The sequence below is a fragment of the Glycine max genome, chromosome 3, assembly GCF_000004515.6.
Source record: "Glycine max cultivar Williams 82 chromosome 3, Glycine_max_v4.0, whole genome shotgun sequence".
NCBI classification, from domain to species: domain Eukaryota; kingdom Viridiplantae; phylum Streptophyta; class Magnoliopsida; order Fabales; family Fabaceae; genus Glycine; species Glycine max.
Window position 1 is genome coordinate 5,502,405 of NC_016090.4, and position 24,488 is coordinate 5,526,892.

General features: G+C 31.3%; 2 protein-coding genes across 2 annotated transcripts; one reads left to right on the forward strand and one right to left on the reverse strand.

The window, feature by feature from the left end:
* Positions 1-2,185: 2,185 nt before the first annotated feature.
* Positions 2,186-4,933, reverse strand: LOC100803086 (CASP-like protein 4B1). Its single transcript, XM_003522106.5, has 3 exons — positions 4,490-4,933; positions 3,632-3,767; positions 2,186-2,725 (listed from the first exon to the last, which is right to left on the reverse strand). The coding sequence occupies exons 1-3, from the start codon at positions 4,759-4,761 to the stop codon at positions 2,444-2,446; spliced, it is 690 nt and encodes a 229-aa protein (XP_003522154.1). The 5' UTR covers positions 4,762-4,933; the 3' UTR covers positions 2,186-2,443.
* Positions 4,934-15,924: 10,991 nt separating this feature from the next.
* Positions 15,925-18,021, forward strand: LOC100805579 (uncharacterized). Its single transcript, XM_014773499.3, is given in 2 exon segments — positions 15,925-17,435; positions 17,438-18,021. Coding segments are annotated over 2 exon segments (1,542 nt in total). The 5' UTR covers positions 15,925-16,265; the 3' UTR covers positions 17,810-18,021.
* The last annotated feature ends 6,467 nt before the right edge of the window (positions 18,022-24,488 follow it).

The following is a 24,488-nucleotide window of genomic DNA, read 5'->3' on the forward strand; positions in this document are numbered from 1 at the left end:
CAAAAATGACGTTCATCGTTGCTTGAAAAGACAATGGAGCGTTGCAAAGCCCAAACGGCATTACCAGAAACTCGTAATGGCCATGATGGGTGTGAAACGTTGTCTTATTGACATCCTCCGGGGCCATTAGGATCTGATGGTAACCTTGGTAGCTTCGAGTACCAACAGGCGCCACCCAATTCGTCCAACAATTTGTCAATTGTTGGTATCGGAAATCGTTCTTTAACGGTGAGTGCGTTTAGTGCCCTGTAATCGACACAGAAACGCCACGTCCCATCTCTCTTCTTAACAAGGAGAACCGGTGAAGAATAAGGGCTATTACTAGGACGAATAATGCCATTCTGGAGCATGGTATTGACTTGAGACTCGATTTCCTGCTTCTGGAAGTGAGGATATCGGTAAGGACAGACGTTGACTGGGGTGGAGTTAGGTAATAGGTGTATGTGGTGGTTGGTGGAGCGTGACGGGCGAAGCTTTGTTGGTGGTTGGAAGAGGTTCGGGAATTGATTGATGACATCGAGGATGGTGGGTTGAGTGTTTGGGAAATTGTTTGGGAAATTTTCAGGTGGGGAACAAACACGAATGTGAAAGAATTCACTTACACCTCATGTTTGCATGATTCGTCGGAGCTGGGGTGGGCTTATGGCCGTTAATGGGGTTTTCGATGAGCCCTTTAATTCAATTAATTTGCCATCATGCATGAACTTCATGACAAGATTATTGTAGTCTGTTAACACGGGACCAAGGGCCTTGAACCAAGGAACTCCAAATACGACATCAACACCATATAGGGGAAGAACATGCAAATTCACAGAGAAATTGACTCCCTAAATGTGAATGGCGACATTTGAGCAGACTTGGGAGCATTCAACTGTGTTGCCATTGCCGACAAGCACGTGAATGGTAGGTGTGGGTTGGGGGTTCAAGCCTAAGGTCTTGACGAGGTGTCCTTGCACAAAGTTATGTGTGCTGCCTCCGTCAACCAAAATCGTGACATGGTGGAGGTTAATCCGGCCGGTGATACGTAGTGTCTCTGGGGTTCCATAACCAGATAAAGCATGAAGGCTTATTTGGGCTTGGGTGGGTCCTGGGTAATTGAATTAGTGATTGGGGTTTTGGGCCGGTTCGGGTCAAGTGATGGGTCAGGGTTGTCTATATTAGGGTTATCTGTTGGGTCTTCATCAGCCAGGAGAAGCAGAAATCGCGAGGGGCAGCGATGGCCTCTCGTGAATTTCTCATCACAATGGAAGCAAAGCCCTCGCTCCCGGCGGCTTGCTATCTCTTCCGGTGTCAAACGTCTGATGGGTAAGGGTGGTGGTTTGGGCGAGGAGGGAAGTAATGGAGGACTGGGTGTGGGAGTGACTACCGAGAGGGGAGTAGGTGAGTGTTGTGGAGGGCTAGGGTAAGGTCTTTGGCGGAAAGCTCTGCGATGCTCATGAATCTTTTCCTCCTGAAGTCAAGCCAGGCCAGCGGCGTGAACCAGTGTTAGCGGCTGAAGGGCCTGAACTGCATGGCGGACATCCGGTTCAAGTCCTGAAATGAAGCAGCTCAGGAGCGAGGCCGGCGATAACCCCATGATACGATTCGCGAGGGCTTCGAACTGCGCCAGGTATTCCTTCACTATGCCTTTCTGAGTTAGTTTGAAGAGGAGTCCTGTTGGATCCTCATATGGAGACTGAGCAAAACGCGCTTCTATTGCCTGCAGGAACCCTGGCCATGTGGAAAGCTGGTGGTTTCGAGTAATCCATTTAAACCACGCAAGGACGGTCCGTCCATGTAAAAGGACGCGACGGTGAGCCTCTCAGCCTCAGAGGTTGCGTGGTATTCAAAGAACTGGGTAATTTTGAATACCACCCTGAAGGATCAGACCTGTCAAATCTAGGGACATCAAGTTTCAGTCTATGTGGGGTGGTTGATTGAATCTGTGGTATGGGTATAGCTGAGGAAGATGATGGTGAAGGGGAAGGGTTGGCCGTGTTCTCAAGGTTTGTGACTCGATTGATCAATTCATCAAGTTTCTCGGTGAGGAGTAAATGGCTCGAAGCAAGCTTGGCAATTGCTTCTTCGATTCGGTCCATTTTGGGTGTGGAAGACATGGAGGTCTCTCAATGAAAGCACCAGTTGTTATGAACTGATACCAAGTATCCTAAAATTCGAGGTCTAGGGCCTCCAGAACAGCAAGGAAGAAAGGAAGGTTTGTATTATTTCTGCTTGAATCCATTGTATTACATTCATGTTCTATTTATAGATGCTCTGTGATCATTCTAGAGTATGTAATTCTAACAGATTTTGGCTTTTTGTGCCTTGGAGGAATTTGAAATAAAAACACGAAAACATGCAAAATGGGTGCTCTGCGTGGATCGAATTTGCACTGAGGCCAGAGGACAGCTTCTCTGACGGTAATCTTCTAGAATCTCTGTTGACTTGGCTGCGTACCTCATCCTCATTTTGTTATGTAATCTTTCAAATATTTTGGTCTGATAATTCTCCTCTTTGCCCCTGTTTCTGGTGCTAGTTCAGAGTCCATAGCAATAGGAGTATAAGTTTGGGTAGAGAGTTTGTATCCTGATACAACAGCTGAAAGTGCTAGACTGCAAAAGGCAAATAAGGAAAATGCAATGGATGCAGCTGAAAAGTCCGTAAATACATTTATTGTAACTTTCCTCATTTGATCTGTTAATGGAATCGCTGAAGACGTTGATGATATCAAGAGATATGCCAGAACCTGAAACCAAACAATTTGCCAATGATATATGGCCTTACTCCTCCTATTTGCGTAGTAATATCTTTTACATAAACTTTTTAATGATTTTTTTATAAATATATTTTATGTCCTTCAAAATTTCTTTTTTGAAAACTGATTTGAATTTCTTTATTTATTTTTTTATTCAAAGGAAAAAATAAAACTGTAATACTACTTTATAACAACTCACACACACCATTCAATTAATTAACCTAGACCTCCTTAATTTTGGTCTTCGTCTTTTATAAATAATTAATTTTTTATATCACCCTAAATTATTATTTTTACAATAAAAGAATTAAGACAAATTTTAACTAAAAATTTAAATATCTAAAACACATTTTACCATTATTTTTATCTTTATCACATCACTTTTCTAATATATTTTTATTTTCTTTCTTTTTCTCTCTTAATTATAAAATTTGTTAGGATTTTTTTTTTGAACGGATAAAATTGTTAGAATTATCTATGCTTATTTAAAATAAACAATTTGCTGTGAAGCTTTGAGTGATATAGCATATGCAAAATTTTAAGACAAATAATTGCAATATGTAGGGCCCACTAGCACTCCGAATCATATTAAATTATTTTTAAACATTGCTTGCTAGTGTAAGTCACCACTAGTTAGGTTAAACTTCAGTCTACCACAGCCAATAGGGACAAAAAACTAATGCAGTATTACAACGGGCTCATCAACAATAGAAAAACAAATTCATCAATTATTTTTCTTGTTTAATTATGGGTCTTGTTAACAAAGTTCAGTTCAATTCAATTTCATCACTGAATTTGATTCCCGATCCCTTCATTATTTAGAAAACCAAAGTTGGCTTCAGAAACAGAGCATCAATTAATGAGATCAATGTGATGGGAGAAGAAAGAATGCCAAACCTGATCCCCAACAAAATCAATCAACCCTTCAGTTCTTGGCTGCATCAGGCTTTTCATAGTGGAAATTTCATGAACTTGTCGGAACACTTGAACTGCAGTGTACAAAGTAGATAGAGTTGCCACAGCCACCAAGTATCTACAATCCAAAAATTCCAATTCAACTTCAATCACGTTACTTTATCAAATAAAGAGTTTAATTTTGATTACAATAACAGCAAATTTTTACAATACACTAAGTTTTGTTTAAAATATTTATTTAAATGCGTTTAGGTGTTATAAATTAAAAATTACTATAAGTATGACTGTTTTTTTGTCCGGGGTTAAATAGTGGGTGTTCTGTAATCTATTGTGTAAGAGGTTAAACTAGTTATGTTCATGGTGCATAATTATCGTTGGTTCAGAGATATATGTTACACGATGAAAATCAAATACGAATATTTTTACTAAATAGATCATTTTTAACTCATGTGAACGCAACAAAATCTTATATTATTATGTTAATCCTTTAAGTTTGAAAATGACTTCAATTATTATTATTAAAAAAATTAATAATTTTTAATTATATGATAACATGAAGAGAAAATTTTGTATGATCTAAATTCATTTGATATATTGGTGACACATAGATCACATTTTTTATTATTATATGAGGAAAATCATTAATGTGTTACATTGATCAAAACTACACCATCTATGTATAATAATTTTTCTAATATAAGCCAATGTTAGTATATTTCAATTAAATTCTTAAACCAAATCAAATTTTGACTAAAACCCATTAATCTTCAGCCAAAATCCTCACAAACCCACCTCACATTTACAACCAAATTGAAAACAAAAAAAAGTTTCAGCTTGTACCTGTATTCTTCGAACTTGTCAAATTCATACCCATAACCATACTTGTTCCTAGCCATAAAAATGAGGGAAAACAAAGACATAGATAGAGCAATTCCTCTTAGCCCTAATGGGCCGAAAGTTAGCATCTCTTTCCTCTTCCACTGCCGTTGGACTTCGGTGGCGCCACCGTCATCGGTTTCCGGCTCATGTTTGTCCACAGACGGCTCTGGCTGCACGTCAATGTTAGTTTCTAAATACTTGGAACCTGAAATCTTCTCTTTCTGGTCTTCCATGACACTCTTTGGATTCAAAGGTTTAAAATTTAGACAACAACGAATTGAAAAGATGAAAACCAAAGTGAAGAAGAACAATGAAACAGAAGAAGAAGAAGAAGAAAAAGAAGCATGCAAAGTTTGTTGTGAATGTTCGAACTTTTTTATTTTGGAAAACCGGTTTTATGGTTGTTCTGTTGGCGAATCATTATAGGAGTTAACGAAGTTTCGTTTTTGAGCCAATAAGATAGCGCGTGAAATGCACGAAGAGCTCAATATATAACGTGCATGAAAAACAATACTCTCTAATGTAACTAAAAAGTTTTATAAAGATATATTATTATATGACTAAATATATTAAGCAATTATATTATTTATTTATTTTCTCTCACTTTTTTCTTATATCGAATCGAAGGGATGAAATGGTTAAGTTTACACAATGTCGGTATGGTTATTTAGTTTTTCACGCTTCTGCCTTTTCCTTATGTTGAAACTGAAATTTATGTTTGCGAAAGTAAAGTTTTCTTAATATAAAAAGTTTGGAGTTAAAAATGAAAAAAATAAAATAGCATTAGCAAACTTGAGTTGTGGAGATATAGCAGGGTGATTAAGAAAGAAGAAAATAAGAAAAAAGTTGCGAGTTCCATCTTTTGTGTGTAATTTTGGCTTATACAATTTTAATTGTTAAGATTTAGTCTGAGTTTTTTTAATTAATAAAATCGAATTTTTAAATCATTTTTCATCAAATTATTAACAAAGGTATGGCAAAAGCCTACGTTTTGATATTTTTTTATTGTTGTTTTGCTAATAAAAAAAATATCCATGTACTTACGTACATCTGTATATTTTTTGTGTCCTTAAATTTCTTTTATAAAAAAAAAGAAGTTTGAGGTGAATTGGATCATGAGATTTATTATGACTTAAACAGGTCTCGTGGTTTGAAAACATTTATATAAGTACCTTTATATATCAATAAAGTCTTTAAATCCACAATGGAATTTGAAGATATATCCTTAATTAGATTTGTAGTAAAGTGATTATGTAGTTTCAGACTGTGTAAATTGAAAATAAAAAATAGCTCATTCGAGGACATATAATGTAAAAAATGTCTCATATGTGTGATAAATAAATATGACTTAATAATTAAGTAAAACAGCGCGCTGTTTAATAATTGAATAAAAGAACATGACTCTTGGAAAAAGTCTCTTTTAACTTTCCATTGCTGGATAAAAATATTTATATATGTAAATGTAGATGAAAAGTAATTTGTGAAGTAGGGGTTTATAGAGATAAATTTTAAAGTTGGGAAATGACTTATGCACGTATGGTGTTTGATGAAATTCCTGACCCAAAGCTTATGCTTAGTCAGTGTAATTTTTTTCCTCCATTTGATATTACACCAAAGATAAGAAAAGGTTAATTTGTTGTATGTTCCTACAATTTGTTAATACACCTGAGATAACAAAGGAGAAATATTGTGTTTTTTTCCTCTAAGTTGTGTGTTGCTAAAAATGGATTAATGAATTTGTTAGTGTGGTTAGTTCTTGAAATTTTCTCCAAAAGGATGCTCGACTCAGAATTGAGGAAGGAATCATTTTTTTTTATGCTTCATATTAAGTTAACTATGAATGATAAACACAGACCAAGAAATTATTACATTGGGTTTCAATTGTGAAATTGTTTTTATTGAATTAAAAACACGATTGAGAAGTTGTTTCTGTTGATCTGAAGATTGGAATGCAATGTGTTTTGTTATGTGAAGTAGGGTTTATAGAGATGAATTTTAAAGTTGGGAAATGAGTTACGCACGTATGGTGTTTGATGAAATTCCTGACCCAAAGCTTATGCTTAGTCAAGGTAAATTCTTGTTTCCTCTATGTGATACTGCGCCTAAGATAAGAAAGGGTTAATTTGTTGTATGTTCCTGCAATTTGTTAATGCACCTGAGATAACAAAGGGGAAATATTAATTTTTTTCTATAAATTGTGTGTTGCTGAAAATGGATTAATGAATTTGTTAGCGTGGATAGTTCTTGAAATTTTCTCCAAAAGGATGCTCAACTCAAAATTGAGGAAGGAACCATTTTTTTATGTTTCATATTAAGTTAACTATGAATGATAAACACTGACTAAGAAATTATTACATTGGGTTTCAATTGTAAAATTGTTTTTCTTGAATTGATGATTAGCTTTTAGCTTTTGTAACTCTGACTAAGTATCCTTCAATTCTATGATGTTGTCATTCCAGTTGTAGAATTTGTTGATATCTGTCAACGAGGACACAATATACTTTACTTTAAAATATACTTTTAATCTGTTATATATGTTTTCAATTATCATTAGTTTGATGTTTTATTTTCTAAAAAGTTCCATTTAGTCAATTATAATTAGTTTGATGTTATTGATCCTTTTTTATTTGTAATATATCTCCAGTCAAGTAATCCTCATCTGACTTTTCTTTTGTTCTTCATTATGTAGGACATGTAGATGTTGGTGTTACCAACTTGGTTTGAAATTTTAGTTGCTTCTTCTTACTTATTTTGTTGAGGAAGATCGTGTATGCATCCAGATTATAGCACCACATGTGGGATCAATATTTTAATTTAATTTAACACAAAGACCATTAAATGAATTTTTTTATTTTGCATTGGACTTAATATGAACTTGCTAATGTTGATTTTGCAAGAGCAACATTACAGTCAAAATATTTCTTTCCTTGTTAAACATGATTAGTTGACTACCGGATTTTATTTCCAATTATTGAAACACTTTTTATTTTAAAAAAAATTCAATTTTTTATTTATTTTTATGTTAGTTTAATTTAAAAATTAGAATTAATATATTACCTATGTCAAATCCTTACGAGTCAACTTTTCCTTATTTCAATTGGTCAACACAACTCGTAATATTTTACTTTAGCATTCAATCATTTGACTATTTTTAAGCCAAATTTTTTTATTTCAAATACAAGACTTTCAAAAGATAAAATTATTCATTTGTTCTCTCTTCTCTCTCCCCCCATACGCACTTGTCCTTTCCCACTCTCTCCCACTATATATCGTGTTTAATAACTGGTCATCAACACATACAACTGCACATAAAATCGCTCTATCAATTTCTAGACGTTAAGGATTGAAAAAAAAAAACTGAGTTAATGGCACACCCCTTTGAAAGGTAATGCTTGCTTTTTAAATTTTGAAATTGGTCTTATATCTTATTTCCTCCTTTCCCAAATATCTTCTGTAACACCCCTTTTTCTAACTAAAAACTACATGTTTATTTGATTGATTTAATTTCAATTTTACAAATTCTAGATTACTATAATGACGGAAAATATCATTTATTAAAATTTTATTTTGAGTTATAAAAAAACAGATGTGACACAATGAATTGCTTAGTAAAATCTTTCGCTACCATGTCACATACATCAAATTTAAAGAACGGCGTGATAAAATTTAAAGCATGCATCCTTTGTGAATAAACATCACATATATAATTTATAATCATTAATAATGGGAATTACTCCATTTGATGTATACATTTTATTGGACAATTTACTCTTAAATCACTTATTAAATTTTAAATTTTTCTTCTAATTTAAATTAACTTTCCACTACTTTTAGATTATAAGTTTTTTTTATTCTGTCATTTTTTTATCAACTGTATTTAACTTCTATTTTTTATTATTTAAAAAATTTAGACAAACCGCTTCCGTTATTATAATGTAAAGTTGATTCAAGTATAAAAGTAATTCGGATCGGAAGTGTGAAACTTAAATAGACCAATGGATATAAATAAAAGTATATCAAAATGTAAAAAAAATAAAAATATAAGACTGATACAAATGAAATATCTGAACTAGGTTATCATCCCTTCCAGAATTAATACATCAAAATAACTTAGTTAGAATAGTCACCTAATCCTACATGTACTACGTTCTACATATTTATCCCTATCCCTATACTCTTAAGAAGGATCTTCAACATCTTTTTTTTACATCTTATTTAATTTAGATTCATTATGTCTTAATTGCAAAGAAAACTAGAAAGAGAGTATAAGTCGTCACAGTCATAAATAGTTCCAGCTTAATTTCATGTCAAAACTTTCGTATTAATTATGGACTTATGGTTTATTAATTTTTCTTATTTGAAACAAATCATAATTAACCAATGAATACAATTCTGATAATACATATTGAGTTTGTCGAAAAATTCTGAATTCAATTGTTAAGATTTTCACATCAGGTGATTTGGTGAATAGTGTCACTAGACGAGCCGAGAGAACATGTTAAGAGTTTCACAAGTGATTAACAAACATGATAAGAAATGTTAAAAGTAACTAAATTTGAAACCAAATAATTAAGTTGCTGTTAATAAAAAAAAAATGAAGTTGACAAACGAGAATAATGTTAGTAGTAATGTTCACCTTTTTCTTCAAGAGCATCCAATGCTGTGCTGCACCAACTTCCAACTGAAGCGTGTGTCTTTATTCGCTATGCCGCTGCGCACCGTTTAACGGACCCACCTTACAACCTGGAGCCAGAGCCAAACGACCTGTCGTGTGGACCATGGGAGCAGGGGCGTTTTCGGCATTTCGACGACGACGACGACGAAAAGTTTCCTAACGGCTATTTGAATGCAGTGCGCAGTCACAGCGTTTTGTTGTTTTTTTGCGCCAACCGTATTCGTCCCTCTTTTCACACGTGTCGTTTACTCTGATTATCCCTCCATTCCACCGCTTGAACCCGTCACCGCTATTTAGTTGGAAGCAAAAAAGAAATTAAATTTGCATTTATTATTTTTAATTTACAAAATAAATAATTATAGTAACTTAAAACTCCATTTTCATGGAAAGTAAAATAGAAAGGAAACAAGATAAGAGAATAAAAAATGGAATCAAATGTGTTTTGATTGAATGAAGAAAAGCAAAAAGTAGAGAAAAGTTTCTTTTCTTGTTCGGATTTGTAGAAGACAAATTAAAAAATATATATCATACTATTTTCTTATAAACAATTAATTTAGTTTATTGTGAATTTAAATTTTTAATTTTTAAAATCTCTATAATTTATAATAAATAAGAAATTATTAAAAAATAGTTTATATAAATCAAGCAATTCTCTCCCCTACCTACTTTGATAGAGTTTTCTTTAAAAAAAAATTGTGATACTTTAACTCTATTTAACATTGAATAAAAACAGAAAATAAAAATATAGTAATAGATAATACGATATATAATAAAAAAAAAATAACTATAGATATTAATAAAGCATATAAAAGATAGAGTTTCTTTTTAGAGGATATATAAAAGGTAGAGTTATTCGCATATTATTTCCACTTCTTTTTTTTTAAATTTAATTAGGCGAACCTTATCCAGTCTTCTTTTTCCTTTGCAGCATAAACCTATTTCTGTCATTTCTCATTTGCCTCCCTCTTTTTCCTCTCCCCAACCATAAAATACCATAAAAGGAAAGTGTCCACACGCATACTCTCAAATCCATCTTATGTCAAAGCTTGGCCTAAATCGTTTTTTTTTCTTCTATTGAGAGTTAGCAATATTTAACCTCTTCTTAAGCTACATTAGTATTATTTAAGGTAATAGAAATTAATAATTATGATAGAATAATAATTAGATATACTTGATAGTACAATTAGGATTTCAAACAATTTAAAAGATTTTTTTTAAGTTTTGAAGTATTTAATCAAAATTTTTAAATAATAAATAAGTTTTGTTGTATTCAATTAAGACTAAAGAATTTAATAAAATTTGTTTGTATTTAATTATGATTTTTTACAATTTAAAAAAAATTGGTATTCAAAAGTCACAAATTTGATGAAATCTTTTTTAAGATAAATTTTATGAGATTATTTTAATAAAAAATACACATCAAACAATCTTATCCAAACTTTTGAGATTTCATGAGATTTTTTCTTTCTTTATTTTTCTACCAATTGACATGTTTTTCTTTTCTCATTGTATATAATTCATTGATTCTTTGTTGGAAGAAGTCGAAATTCATAATTTTTTCTACTCTTTCGACCCATGAACTACATGTCCGAGAACGAATGATATGAGATATTTTTATAATTTTTTGAATTTGAGATATCTTAATTACATGTTTATTTTTAATGAACGTGAGAATTTTACTCATGCAAAAATGGATAAATATATAAATAATTTTTTTTGTACATGGGTTTTTTTGGTACATCTATAAATGGGGTTTGAAACAATTATTTGACATGTTTTTTGTTGATGGAATTGTTATTGTGGGAATGACTATAAGTATTCATGCTATTGACAGACATTGAGGTATATAATTTTTATACAATTAACATGATTGATGATTGAATAAAAATGAGCTTATTGTGTTAGTAAATATGCTAGAAAAATTTGATTTGTTATGTAACATGTATAAGGTTATTTAAAGTGTTAGGAGAAAAAAAATTCATGGATCTTTATCAATAATTTTAAATATTTTTTAAAAATTCACAAATTCTTTTAAAATCTTAAAAATTCACAATGTCCTTTCAAATTTTATGAATTCGTATTTTATAAATCTATTAAAATTAAAATTAAAAAATTTTAATAAAAAAGTTTTTTAAAAAATCTTAAAAGTCGTTACATTCTTTTTATAAAATCTTTTAAATTTACAAAAAAAAATTATATCAAGTCTTTTAAAATTCTAATCCAATACAAATCTTTTTAAGCTCTTTTTAAGCTACTAGGAGTCTAGGAATATTATTTAAGGGAATAGAAATTAATAATTATGATAGAATAATAATTAGATATACTTGATAGTACATGACAAGTTTTTTTCTTACTGGAGTAGTGGTGTACATGTCATATTTTTTAAGTTTCTTAGGTTGAAAATTTTTTTCTTGTAATTTAATATTTTTTACTTTTTGTAAAAATATTTTTTATTTTTAGTCTTTGTAAATCATGCTTGTTTTATTTTTATCCTTATTGATGTTTTCTATAACATTTTTTTTATTGTTTAAAATATTATCTAAAGTGTTTTGATGATTAAAATAAAATAAAAATAATTTGTAAGGACTAAAAAAAACAATTTTATAAAAAAATATTAAATTACAAGAACTAAAAAAAATATATAGGGCAATCTTTTTTTTTTATGTAATTCACCGTATGAGACAACCTAAATTTTATCCATAACTATTAATAAAAATAATGAGTACTACATTTCAAATTCCTAAATTATCCTTTAATATATAATTATTTATATTTCTTTCATAAACCTTCAAAATGTAACTTTTGTTATTACTTCCTTAGATTGCTTTTTCTTTTTTTATTTTTTATTTTTAAAATACAAATAGATACACAAGGTGATGTTCTTTCAACTAGTTAAAATAAAGAACGTATAAAACATAAAAAATTTGCTTATTTGTTCAGTATTTCAGTTACTAATTCCTATATTATAAGATAAAAAAACAATTCATATAATGGTTTTCATTTTTTAGTTAAGAAAATAATTAAATTTACATCAAAAAGATAATTATTTTTTCTTTATCTAAATAATATTTATTTTCTTTAACTTTTACTTCTTTATTTTCTTTGGGAGTTATCTCACGTGAGTTTCTCACGTGTGCATGTGCGAACTGGCTGCTACTTTGCTACTCTCAACTATTTGACTTTGCATATTGTCTGATAATTAGTTATTATTCTGAAGTCTTCTGTCAGATCTTCTGATTTCAGAATCATATAAAAATTTCTAAAATCGTCTCAATAATATTCTTTCCAGAAAACTATGGTATATATTTAATAATTACTCTACTCAGTACTCATCATTCTCAACGATTTGACTTGCGTATTTGCTGATAAACAATCAATACTCTTGTGCCAGATCTTCAGATAATCATGTGAATATAATTATTCTTTCCAGAAAAAAACTACAATATGTTTTTTTAACTTATAAGGTATTTTATCAATACGTATTTTAGAAATGTTGATTAAGAAATTAAGACATAAATATTTAATTAAAATTATGACTTTAATCATATTAGCTTTAATAATTATATTTTAAAATTTTTAAATGTGTTACTATAATTATATATTTATCTTTATCTTGTTTATTATATAATAAAGTAGTATATAACAAGCCAAAATTTTTCTCTCAAAAAGATGAGATATTTTAGTAATTCTAGGTGTAATAAAAATTCACAACAATTTAAAATAAAATTTTAAAAAATAATAAATGTATTTTTAATTGTCATTTATTAATTTATCCCAAATTGGTGTAACAAGATTATTTTGGATTAGGGTTACCACAACTCATATCCTTTGATCAACAATTGAGCCAGATCCTTTGGTTTATCCTTTGGTTTATGAATAAGTTTAAAAATTCAAATCTTATTTTTAGGTATCGAGAGAAGAATAATGAATTTTAATGATTTTAATATTGGCTACCTGAATTTTTGAATTTGTTTATTATATTTATGAATTTCATTTTTCAATAAAAATATCAAATATATAAAATAAAAAATATTTTATTTTCACTATTTTGATTCTTAATTTAAAATAATTTTATATTAAATCACACATGTCCTTATTATTTACATGATTCTGAAAAGAAATTAAAAGAAAGAAAATACAAAATTATCCTCACAATATAAAGTTTTTTCCTGTTATAAAAAATAAAAATGAGACTATTAAAATTTTGTATGATAAAATAATTAATATTAAAATTATTTACTCATTCTTTTATTTATCATTATTTTAAAAATATATAAAAGTCATCAAACATAAATATATTATATGCTCTTAATTCTAATTTTCTTTTTTAATATCTATTTTGTTAAATTTCTCTTTACTTCCAAATAAATAGTAATTGTCATTGTCAAAAAAACAAAATGAGGTGAAGAGATGATTTTGGAAAAATTAGTAAAATTTGAGATAATTTTTTTAATTATATAAAATTTCTAAAACAAAATTGTAAATGTTTATCTATTATTAATTTTCTGAAATTTTAAATTTATTTTTTTAAAATAGAAAAAAAAATAGTACTTCCCAATCCCCATATATAATTTGTCCCGTTCATCATGCCGAAACCTGCACTAGTACTGCTAAGATAGTACGAAGTTTTGACTTTATCTTTAATTAATGAATGAATTTAGATTCTCTGGCAGGAGAGAAAAAAATGAAATTAATTGAAGTCAGATCCGAGATTTAAGTTTTACTTATGATCAAAGTTTGTTTAATTAAATTGTTTCGGTAAAATTTGCATGTGCTGAATGCTTTAACATCACCGTCACAGAAGATGAAAATCCAAACACGGCCTCGACAGTTAATGGATCTACAATTAAAGCTTTTACTGTGTCTGTGATTGAGTTTCCCAATAACCCATCGCGGTAGTTTTTTTTTTTTTGGGTATAAAAAGTGATATAAATGATAAACTGAGACTGTTAGTAGAGACTCAATTAATTCTTAGGCCACAGGTGATTTCCCTATGACAGACTTAATGATTTAAACAACATCAGTATTAATTTAAAAAGACTTGTATAAATACAGACAAAAATAAATGTTATCTACAATGCTTGAAAGAAAATATATATGTTCGTGGTTCAAAAAAGGTCTTTGAAGATTTTATTTGATGAATCATAATAAATTTATAGCAAATTGCTTAATGACTACCATTTAATTAGTGATTTCTGATTTTGTAATAATTTTTTATCTTATATAATCAAGAAAAAAAATAATTTGACTAATTCGGTATTTGACGTGAAAGGTAAGTAAAATCGAATTAAAAATTGTTTTGACTAGTTATCTCGGATAATATCTAAATGATTTAACGTTAATTTTAACCTATTAATCATTTATGCTTAATCACTTGTTATATAATAAGTCTATCAAATTTCATAAAAAATAAATAATAAAACAATGAAATACTTACGGATATTGATTATGTTAAGCAAAATTAGTTAAAAGTTGGAAGGAATTAAAAAATTACTTTATTAAATTGTAAGTATTTTATAAAGTTAATATTGAGGTAGTTGAAATGTGTAAAAATGATAGAACAACAATAAAATTATAATTTATTTAAAAGATGTAATTAATAAATTTGATAAATATATTAAAAATAAAAATAAAAGAAAATATAAAAAACTAGTATTACTTTACTTAAGTAACATTTTTAAAAATACTAGAAAATATTAAAAAATTTATTTATTGAACAATCAAACAGATTTTTCAACTAATAATAAAAATTAAAAACTAAATGAAATATTTTACCCATCATATTTAATATAAATAAAAAATGCACTTAATCAGTACCAAGGTGACAAAATGTGTTGGTAGGTTGGTCCATCAAAGCTAAAATATTTAAAATAATTATAATAAAATATATTTTAACTAATTTTATCTTTTATAAATAATAAATAATAAATATTTACTAAAAAATTGAACATATTACCTTAAGTTTTGAACAATAATTTATTTAGATAAAAAGTAAACTAATTAATTAGCATATATATAATATAAAAATAAATATTAAATTATTTTTTTAATAAAAAATGAGTTGGTATGTGTGTTCTTTTCTCCATCTTTTTTTAATGGACAAAATTGAAACTCCATGAAGCAAATTGATGGATTAAAAATCTCAACTCAATCAGTCAAAAGAAGGTGCAGATTAGACCCAGACCAATGATCTAATGATCCAATCCGTTTTGTAACTCCTAATTAATACCCTAAATTGTGATAAGAGAAAGTAGATTTTAAGAACAAGGTTCCTTTGAGCTTAAAAAATAAAATAAAGAGAAGTGTTGCACTTTGACTTAACAACAATAAATATACTAACTTATGGGATAAGATGGGCCTTTGTAATAGTGACGTGAAAATAACACAACACTTGCCATGCTTCTCTACAGTGCAAAATGCTTACTTGCCGCTACAAACGGACAATTCAGGGTTTCTGGATTTTACATACATCACACAAACTTGTCATCATATCATTTCAGGAATAAAACCCACATATGCCTCAACTCAATAATTTTCCATTATTAATTATTAAATAAATAAAAAACTAAAATGGCCTTCTAGTAATTCTCGTCAACCGTGGACCCCACGGCATCGTTCCTTCTCCCTTCCTCTACGCAGTTCCTTCCGCGTATAATCAACCGGCTATTCCGGTCACCACTTTCCTCCACGCCGCGTTCTTCTTATTTTTATCATCTTTTTCTTCTTCTTCTTCTTCATCATACGCGCACACTGAGTCATAACGCTAATGGACTCGTTCTCTTTCACCACTGTTCCATAGAGCAACTCAAAACCACACACACAAAAAAACATGAATCCCCGTTTTGCCCCTCTCTCTTTCTCAATCCCTTCTCTTCGAAAAACACCTTCTCTCATTGGTGCTAACCACACCTCCGCTCGCTTCTGCTCCGATAAATAATACCACACAAAAAAATCCCAACTTTTTTTTCTTCTTCTTCTTTTATTTCAATTCAATTCATTTTTTTTTGTGATTTTTTCTGGTTATTGTTATTAATTTCTGTGAGAAGTGCACAATTTGTTTCCATGGATCCAACCGTAGCGAAGCCTGGCTTTCTCAGAAACGTTCTGGTTCGGTTACTCCTCTTCGGCGTTTTCATCGTCGTCGTACGGTTCGCTTACGTCATCACCCTCGCCGGTGAGTCCTGCACCGTCGGCGACTTCTGCTTCTTCTCTCCGTCGATCAACCTCGCAATCGCCGGCACCAGATCAGGCGCCCTCGCAGCGCGCGGAGGAGCCGCCGGGCCGCCGGAGCGCTATGCCAGCAAGGACTGGATCAACGGCGTCCGGTTCTACTCGTCGGCTTTCCAGGACATGATCTCCGGTGGCTTCCTCTCGCCGGCGGCGAAGGCGCTCTGCGTGGAGACGCCGACCGGCCGCGACGTCCTCGCGCTGCGCGAGATCGGCGTCATCGACGCCGTCGGGATCTCGAAGAAGGCGTCTCCGCCGCTTGTGAAATCCGGCGAGGCTCGCCGGATTCCGTTCCCCGATGGCTCGTTCGACTTCGTGTTCGCCGGCGACGGCGCTTTAGAAAAATCGCCGCGGCCGGCGGAGTTCGCCGCCGAAATCTCTCGGACGCTCAAACCCGAAGGGTTTGCCGCGTTCCATGTAAAGGCCAATGACACTTACAGTTACAATTCATTCGTTGATTTGTTGAATTTTTGTTGCAACGTGGTGAAAATAAACGACATGTTAGGGTTTGATTCATCCATACCTCACATAAGAGAGATCGTGGTGAAGAAAGTGCGTCACACAATTGATTCTGAATCCAATTCAAACTCCAATTCCAATGGAAAAGAATGCTCTGTTCCGGAGTACAAGGAAAAGCTGGTGAGAAATGCAGAGGCTTTGATTGAAGAGGAGCCACTGAAGCCATGGCTGACTCTAAAGAAAAACGTGAAGAACATAAAGTACCTATCTTCAATGGTTGATATAAGCTTCAAGGATAGGTATGTGTATGTTGATGTTGGAGCTAGAAGCTATGGTTCCAGCATTGGAAGTTGGTTTAGGAAACAGTACCCGAAACAGAACAAGACCTTTCATGTGTATGCAATTGAGGCTGATAAAACGTTTCATCAGGAGTATGAAACGAAAAAGGGTGTTACTTTGTTGCCTTATGCTGCATGGGTGAGGAATGAGAGTTTGGTGTTTGAGATTAACCGCGACCCGGGGGAGAAGGAGAAGGAGAAGGAGAAGGAGAAGGTTAAGGGTAAGGGAAGGGGAATGGGAGGATTCAACCATTGAAATCTTCAGGTGGTTTTGATGGTGGTGAGGTTGAGAAGATTCCTGGGTTCGATTTCGCAGACTGGTTGAAGAACACGGTTTCGGAGAATGATTTCGTTGTGATGAAGATGGATGTGGAGGGTACTGAGTTTGATTTGATTCCAAGATTGTTTGAAACTGGGGCTATCTGTTTGGTGGATGAGATTTTTCTTGAGTGCCATTACAATAGGTGGCAGAGGTGTTGCCCTGGACAGAGGAGCCCCAAGTATGAGAAAACTTATGATCAGTGCTTGCAGCTCTTCACTTCTCTCAGACAAAGTGGAGTTCTTGTTCATCAATGGTTTTAATTAACTTTGTAGAATTGCCTGATGGATGATGGGTCAAACCCTATATGCATGTTCTTAGCTTCTGCATGTTTCTTCTTTTTAGTTTTCTTATTTTTTTCCCAAGCCAATAGAGAAGAGAGAGAGTGAGAGTGAGAGTTCTTTATTTTTTAAAATTTCTCTACTTGTAACAGTTGCAACTGAAAGTGAAAATTAAAACCATCCCTTTACAACAATTGTATTTGTTACACATTTCTCTTGTTTTTATCTGTGTACATATATAGCAGAGGATACTTTGAAGTCTAATCTATTATATTATCTCTGAGAAGAATTTTTTATTGTTCCTTTTGTCAAATTATTGTTGAATTGAAAAATAATTCATGAACACTCCATTCCATGTTACTGGGCATTCGCCATGAGAGAGATAAAGGAGAAAAAAAGAGTATGAATGTGACAAGTGAATATATATAATGTAACAAAAGAAAAAGATAGAAATATAAAGTGTCAATAATGTATTTTCACTGTTGGATATCTAAATAATATTACTGCGTTGAATTAGTTCTAGTGCACTAGGTAATAAAATTGATGTGGATATTTAGTTAAAAGGTTCTTGAAATGGGATTTTAAGTTTTCTGTGGCTATAACAGAATTGCAGGACAATAGTGGTTTGAGAGTTGAAATTATTACCCCAGGTGATGATTTTCCTTAAATTGTTTTCAGGGCTCATATATATATATATATATATATATATATATATATATATATTATGCTAACATAAATGCTAATTGCGGATAATTCAGTCAATTGAAAATATCAATCAAAGGGACGGAACTAAAATCTTGCTTTATACTATTAGTAATAGTAATCAAGTGACAAATAATATGATCAACTTTAGTTAGTTGTTTGACAAAGAGACTGGTATATGGTCATTGTTTGGGTGCTATGTTGCAGTTTATCATCAGCCAAGTTAATTCCTCGGCCATGATAGCTGTTGATACATGGTAGTATTCTGAGGTTAATGGTTCTAATGATGTTACATTACATGGTTTCTTATGTGTCCCTTATCAGCTGTTTAATGTCTGTCTTATCTGAAATTATTATTGTTAATGATTAGTAAAGCGAAAGCAGGATATTATTAATATTAGTGCACTAATGTGATAATGTTCAAGTATGGCATTTAAATGGATCTGTTCGGTTGTTAAAACGTGGTTTAATTTCTTTAGTTAGTTCTCAGCATTTATAGAAAATGACTAATGAACTTGTACATAGCAAGGCCACATGCAAAAGAGTTTGATATTGATACTTGATTTATGAACGAATAATGAGCTTGTTGTAGATGAAATGGCACATCCACAAGCAAAACTGTTTGATATTGATACTTGATTTTTAAACTTTACGTCACTTGTCTGGACATGATTTAATTTCTTTAAAGTGCATGCTTCAATTGATAGTAAGAGGAGAATCCTGTACAGTAGTACAGGTTCTAATAACAATCAATTGACATGACAATCAAGAGGGTTAATGCAGGTTCCAATAATCTAATATTCACCCATAATAATATTTAGGTTAAATTCACATACACTTTTACCAAATTTTCAACTAGCTTTTTGATTTGTTTTTAATTGGGCTCCTGAACCTTTTTTTTTATTGGATTATTCCGTCTAAATGCTGTTATGAAAAATTAATTATATATAAATATCTAACTAGAATGTGTTATATACATTAACCCAACTAAACAAAAAAGTTAATGGACCAAATTACAAAATAGAAGTTCAAAAACCCAATTAAAAAAATTTCAGAAACTTAATTAAAACTTTAGAGATCGCATGCTAATTAAACCTAATATCAATTTTAAGGTTGCAGGAAGCTAGAGTGGTATGAAGGGTAGAGAAGCAATACAATCCATGGTAAATGGAAAAAAGAATAGCAGATGAAGTGTAAGGTGAAGATTTCAATGCCCCACTTAAACAGTAGCAAAGTCGGAATATTCAATGCCACTTTTTTCTGGATCACTTTTCTTGGTGCTGACGAGACTGAGTACAGGTTCTCAAGTAGCTTTTAACTGTTGTATGTGGGGTTTCTATTAAAGGCACTTGGTAATTGAAAAAACACTAACTTCATAAACGAGAAAAGGATCGTATGTGGGACTTTTTTTGTTAATCATCACTGACAATGAAATTGGCGACCAAAATTCTTGATTGTTTTCACCTTTGTTGGTTGCAATCAAGATTCCACATAGATATCAAGCGCATACTTTGGCCAATTAAACGCAAAAGTAAAAGAGTAGAGTTAGCATGAGACTATTTTTTTTATCATATCTAATTATGGGAAGGGTTTAAAGTTACAGAAGTGCTTTCTGAAATTTAGGTGTAAAATTATGCGTCCCAATACATGAATGGAGAATGAAAATTTTTGATACTTCTGAAGTAAAATACTATTAAACTCTCCCAACTTTAATTCAATTATTCAAACATGTACTATGTAAGTTGCATAAAGCATTTGTTTTACATATAAGCAATTTTTTACAGCTCATTAATTAGCACCATGCAACGAATATAAAATTCACAAGAAAATAAAATAAAATGGAACGAACATAAAAATTGAAATATAATTTGTAACGAAGGTATGTAATATGAATGAAGTTCTTTAATATGGGCTAGAAAAGGAAATAAATGTGGAGCAGGTGCAGGTGATTAAGCTTGTCTTGTAGTAAGTAATAGCATTGCTTAACACTAACAGGTTGGGTTTAGTTTGTCTGTGGGGTTATGGCTAATGACAACGAGGGTTGTCCATTTGCATAATCTTATCCACGTAATGTTATTCATTTTATTTCCTTGTCGTTTTTGCTTTTTGTGTTAGCATGGGAGTGAATCAGACACCAATCATGTAGAGGTGTCATAACATTATCCATGACCATGAGCAATGTTGTTGAATTTGGTATGGTTATCAATTAGGTCAAGTATTAATTGGATCATTAGTTCCAGTTGATCGTGTGTATTATGAAGAGTGTAAAATAAGTACTTGTATTATTGAGTGTTTATATATCATTTTTGTTAAAGTGATTAAAAATTTGGTATGAATTTTTTTTGGTATTTTTGAATCTCCATGATAGCACTTTATGGCTTGGTGGATAATTCTCCCCAAAAAAATCTCTTGAAGCTTAGGAACTAATTAAATAGTTACAATTCAGTATACCTGTTGGCAGCCCAAACATCTCATTGACACTCTACTCGATAGTTTGGGGATGCCTCCCAACTGTATGACATTTTTTTACCAAAATTTATCATTAATTAACTTGTTTACGTTATCATGTACTTTATAAACATTTGAATTTGGGGTGTGCAAAAATCTGGTTAGGAAAAAAAAAAACTAAATCAAACTGGTTTTGAGAGAGTTTAAATATTTTGGTTTTTAAAACATTTGGAACTGAATTGATTTTAAAAAAGTGATTTGAAATTGAACTAATTTTAAAAATTGATTTAGGGACTCAATTGGTTTCAAACTAATTTAAATTACCTCAGTTTGGTGTAGTTCAAAAACGGTTTGGTTTGAACCAGTTTATATGCATACCCCTAATTTAAATTTATTTCTTCCGATAGTAAATTAAATTTGAAAGAACAAATTAAACTTGAGTTCTAAAGGAACTTGACTTCGACATATTCCTTCAATTCGTGCAAGGCCTCTATTTCACAAACATCCTAATTGCAACAAAAGAAGGAAGATAAAGTTGTATGGCAAAATATGTTTTTCCCCCCTAATTTTTGTTAATTTTTATTTTTAGTTCCTAAATAAAATTTTGAATAATCTTACTCTTTATATTTCTATTTTAGTCCCTCCTATTAAGTATCACTATTAAGTGATGATATGCCAGCCAGCCAACATGACAGCTACTTGACCTACTAATATGACATGACAATCATGTGTCAAATTTTATCTAAATTATGTTTTTAGTCCTTCATCATTTTACGAAATTCACTTTTAGTCCATTCATAATTTTTTTGATCAATTTTACTCCTTCAACAATTTTTTGATGAGTCTTAGTCTCTTAACAATTTTTTTGATCGATTTAAGTCCCTCAACTTTTTTCCTATCATTTTTTTAATTCTTTTTTTTTTTATCAAATACCATCGTTTAGAGATGATGCGTAGACACGTGCACTATTCATGATATAACAATCACATAATAAAATATTGTTGGTTGAAGGCATTTTTTGGGAGTTCTAAGGTGCTACAAATTTTTTGATGGTGTAAAACTACTAGAAAAAGTATGAAGTTTTGAAAGGAAAAAAAAAACAAAGGAGATGTAGTAAGCAAAACCAATAAATCATAAAGAAGAATTTACACAAATCAACATCCCACAAAACCATTATCTAAAACACAATCTATAACTCAATGAGAATAGAATTCTCATCCTTAAAAAAAAGAAAGAAAATAATTCTCATATATATATATATATATATATATATATATATATATATATATTGATGATGTCATACTAATAGATGAATGATTAAAAACATAGTTAATTTATAAAAAAATTATAATAACTATCTTGTCAAATTCCTTAATAATGTAACAAGTTAATGAGTTATCAATATTTCTGTTACATTATCAATCAACATTAGTTGATATAGAGACTAAAGCCAAATTTATTAAATTTTTATAGGGACTAAAAAAATAAAAAATAAAAGGACAAAACCAAAAATAAGATATATCATAGCAACCAAATTATTATTTAAGCCTTCTATTTTTTTTTGCTTTTTTTCCCAATATATCCTTTTCTTCCTTAACTCCTTTCTTTTCCCCTTTGTCTCCTTCTTCCTAAGTACCTTCTTGTCACCTTTCTTTGTAAAGTCGTCCCTGATGCCGACATGGCTTTGCCTGAATCCCTGTGTTCCTTATTACGTGCATCCCTATGCTCATGCATATCCTTGTGCTCTTAGTGTTATGTGTTGGCAAGACTATGATAGCGATTGTTGTGACGTTGCCGAGTGGATCTTACTCCCTTTATTGCAGCTATCATGGGGGACCATGGCGATTGCCACTAGATCCCTTTGGATTCCCTATAAGTTCTTCTCTTCGATGTTGATTTCGTTGTCTTTATGATGGTTGTTATCAACGAACGATGATAATGATTTCTTAGAGGCATGAAAAGGATGCTATTGACGAGGTTCATCATCTTTGTTTGATGTTGGTTAGGGAGTTGGTGTCTGTGGGTATGTGATGTCGTTAGGATTTTCCTATAACATTTTGACACATCGAAAGATGATTCTAATGATGGTTACTGGCGGGGCGACAACCACAAGGAGAAGATAAGGAAGAGTAAAAGTAACATGTATGATGATTTTTTATAGTGCACGACGACTAATGTAGAGAGAAAACAGTGGAGTAAATTGAAAAAGAGTAGGAAAAAAACAAAATAAAAAAAAGAAAGAAGAAAAAAATTGTCCATTAAATTAAAAATGTATATTTCTAATGGGTTGAAATAAGTTTCAAATAATGAGAGATATGAAGTGAGGTCCCACTCTAGCTATCTTCAAAAAATTACTCCCTCTATTTGTATATATAAGACTTAATTATGTAATTCATCAAGATTAAGAAAATTGGTTAATTTAGTTGATAACAATAAATTTGTCTTAAATTTATAATTTTTTTCAAAACTATTGTCATTAATACTCCTTTTTCTTTGTGACACCCTATATCCCGGTATACATATTTATATAATAACATTCATGAAAATACAGAATTACATAAAATGATTTTTTTATTCAATGAACATAAAAGAGTTCATGTGGGTAAAAGGTTCATATTCAGTTCAGTACTACAAATAAAATTTGCTAGAAATATTTTTGGCTCAAAACATCATGCATTTAAAACAAAAGTTCATGCTTCAATATCACATCCTATCAGAGCATTGTGTTCCATCGTCCTCTAGCATGAGGTTCTTCATAGATATGCACCTAAACATTTACTCCCATGAACACCAGGTTCGAGATAATCACTGGATCCAAACACAAACAACACACATGAAGTGAGTTATCACATTCCTAACTAATAGAAAGAAACAAAACACATAGATATACATATCATATAAATGAAATACAATTTACTTAAACACAACTCACGTCATTCTATCACTTATCGCGTGAAATCACATCTCAACATTACACGTCTCACACATTTTCATATCATTCACGTACTCAAGAATCAAACATAATATCACTCAACTAATCAATGTCGATCAATACACAAATGTTATGCAACAAATGTACTAAGACTCAATCCTATATGCAATGTGGTACTATGTCAGTGAAAAATTTCGTTGGGCGCCTAGGAGTACATGACAAGACCGACCACACACTGCTAAGTCAAGTCACTCTCACTAGGTAAAATCATAGGGAGACCAGTCAAGGTCACGTTGTTTTTGGAGAATGCTCCAACCACGTTAGATCGATACAGACTTAAAGGAGCACTCAAACCAAGTGTATTTACCCCCAAGGTCTAGGTTTCGAAGAGTTCGTCAGGACCTCTCCCTCTTGACTCAGGTCCAACCTATAAAATATTTTTGTACACAGACTCTATCTATGAATTGTATACACCACAAGACTCCTCAATTGTTCTCAAAATAATTTTATCTCATCGTGCATGTGATTAATTTCGTCAGGTTTCCACAATGGTTCCTATCACAATACTCATCGCGCATT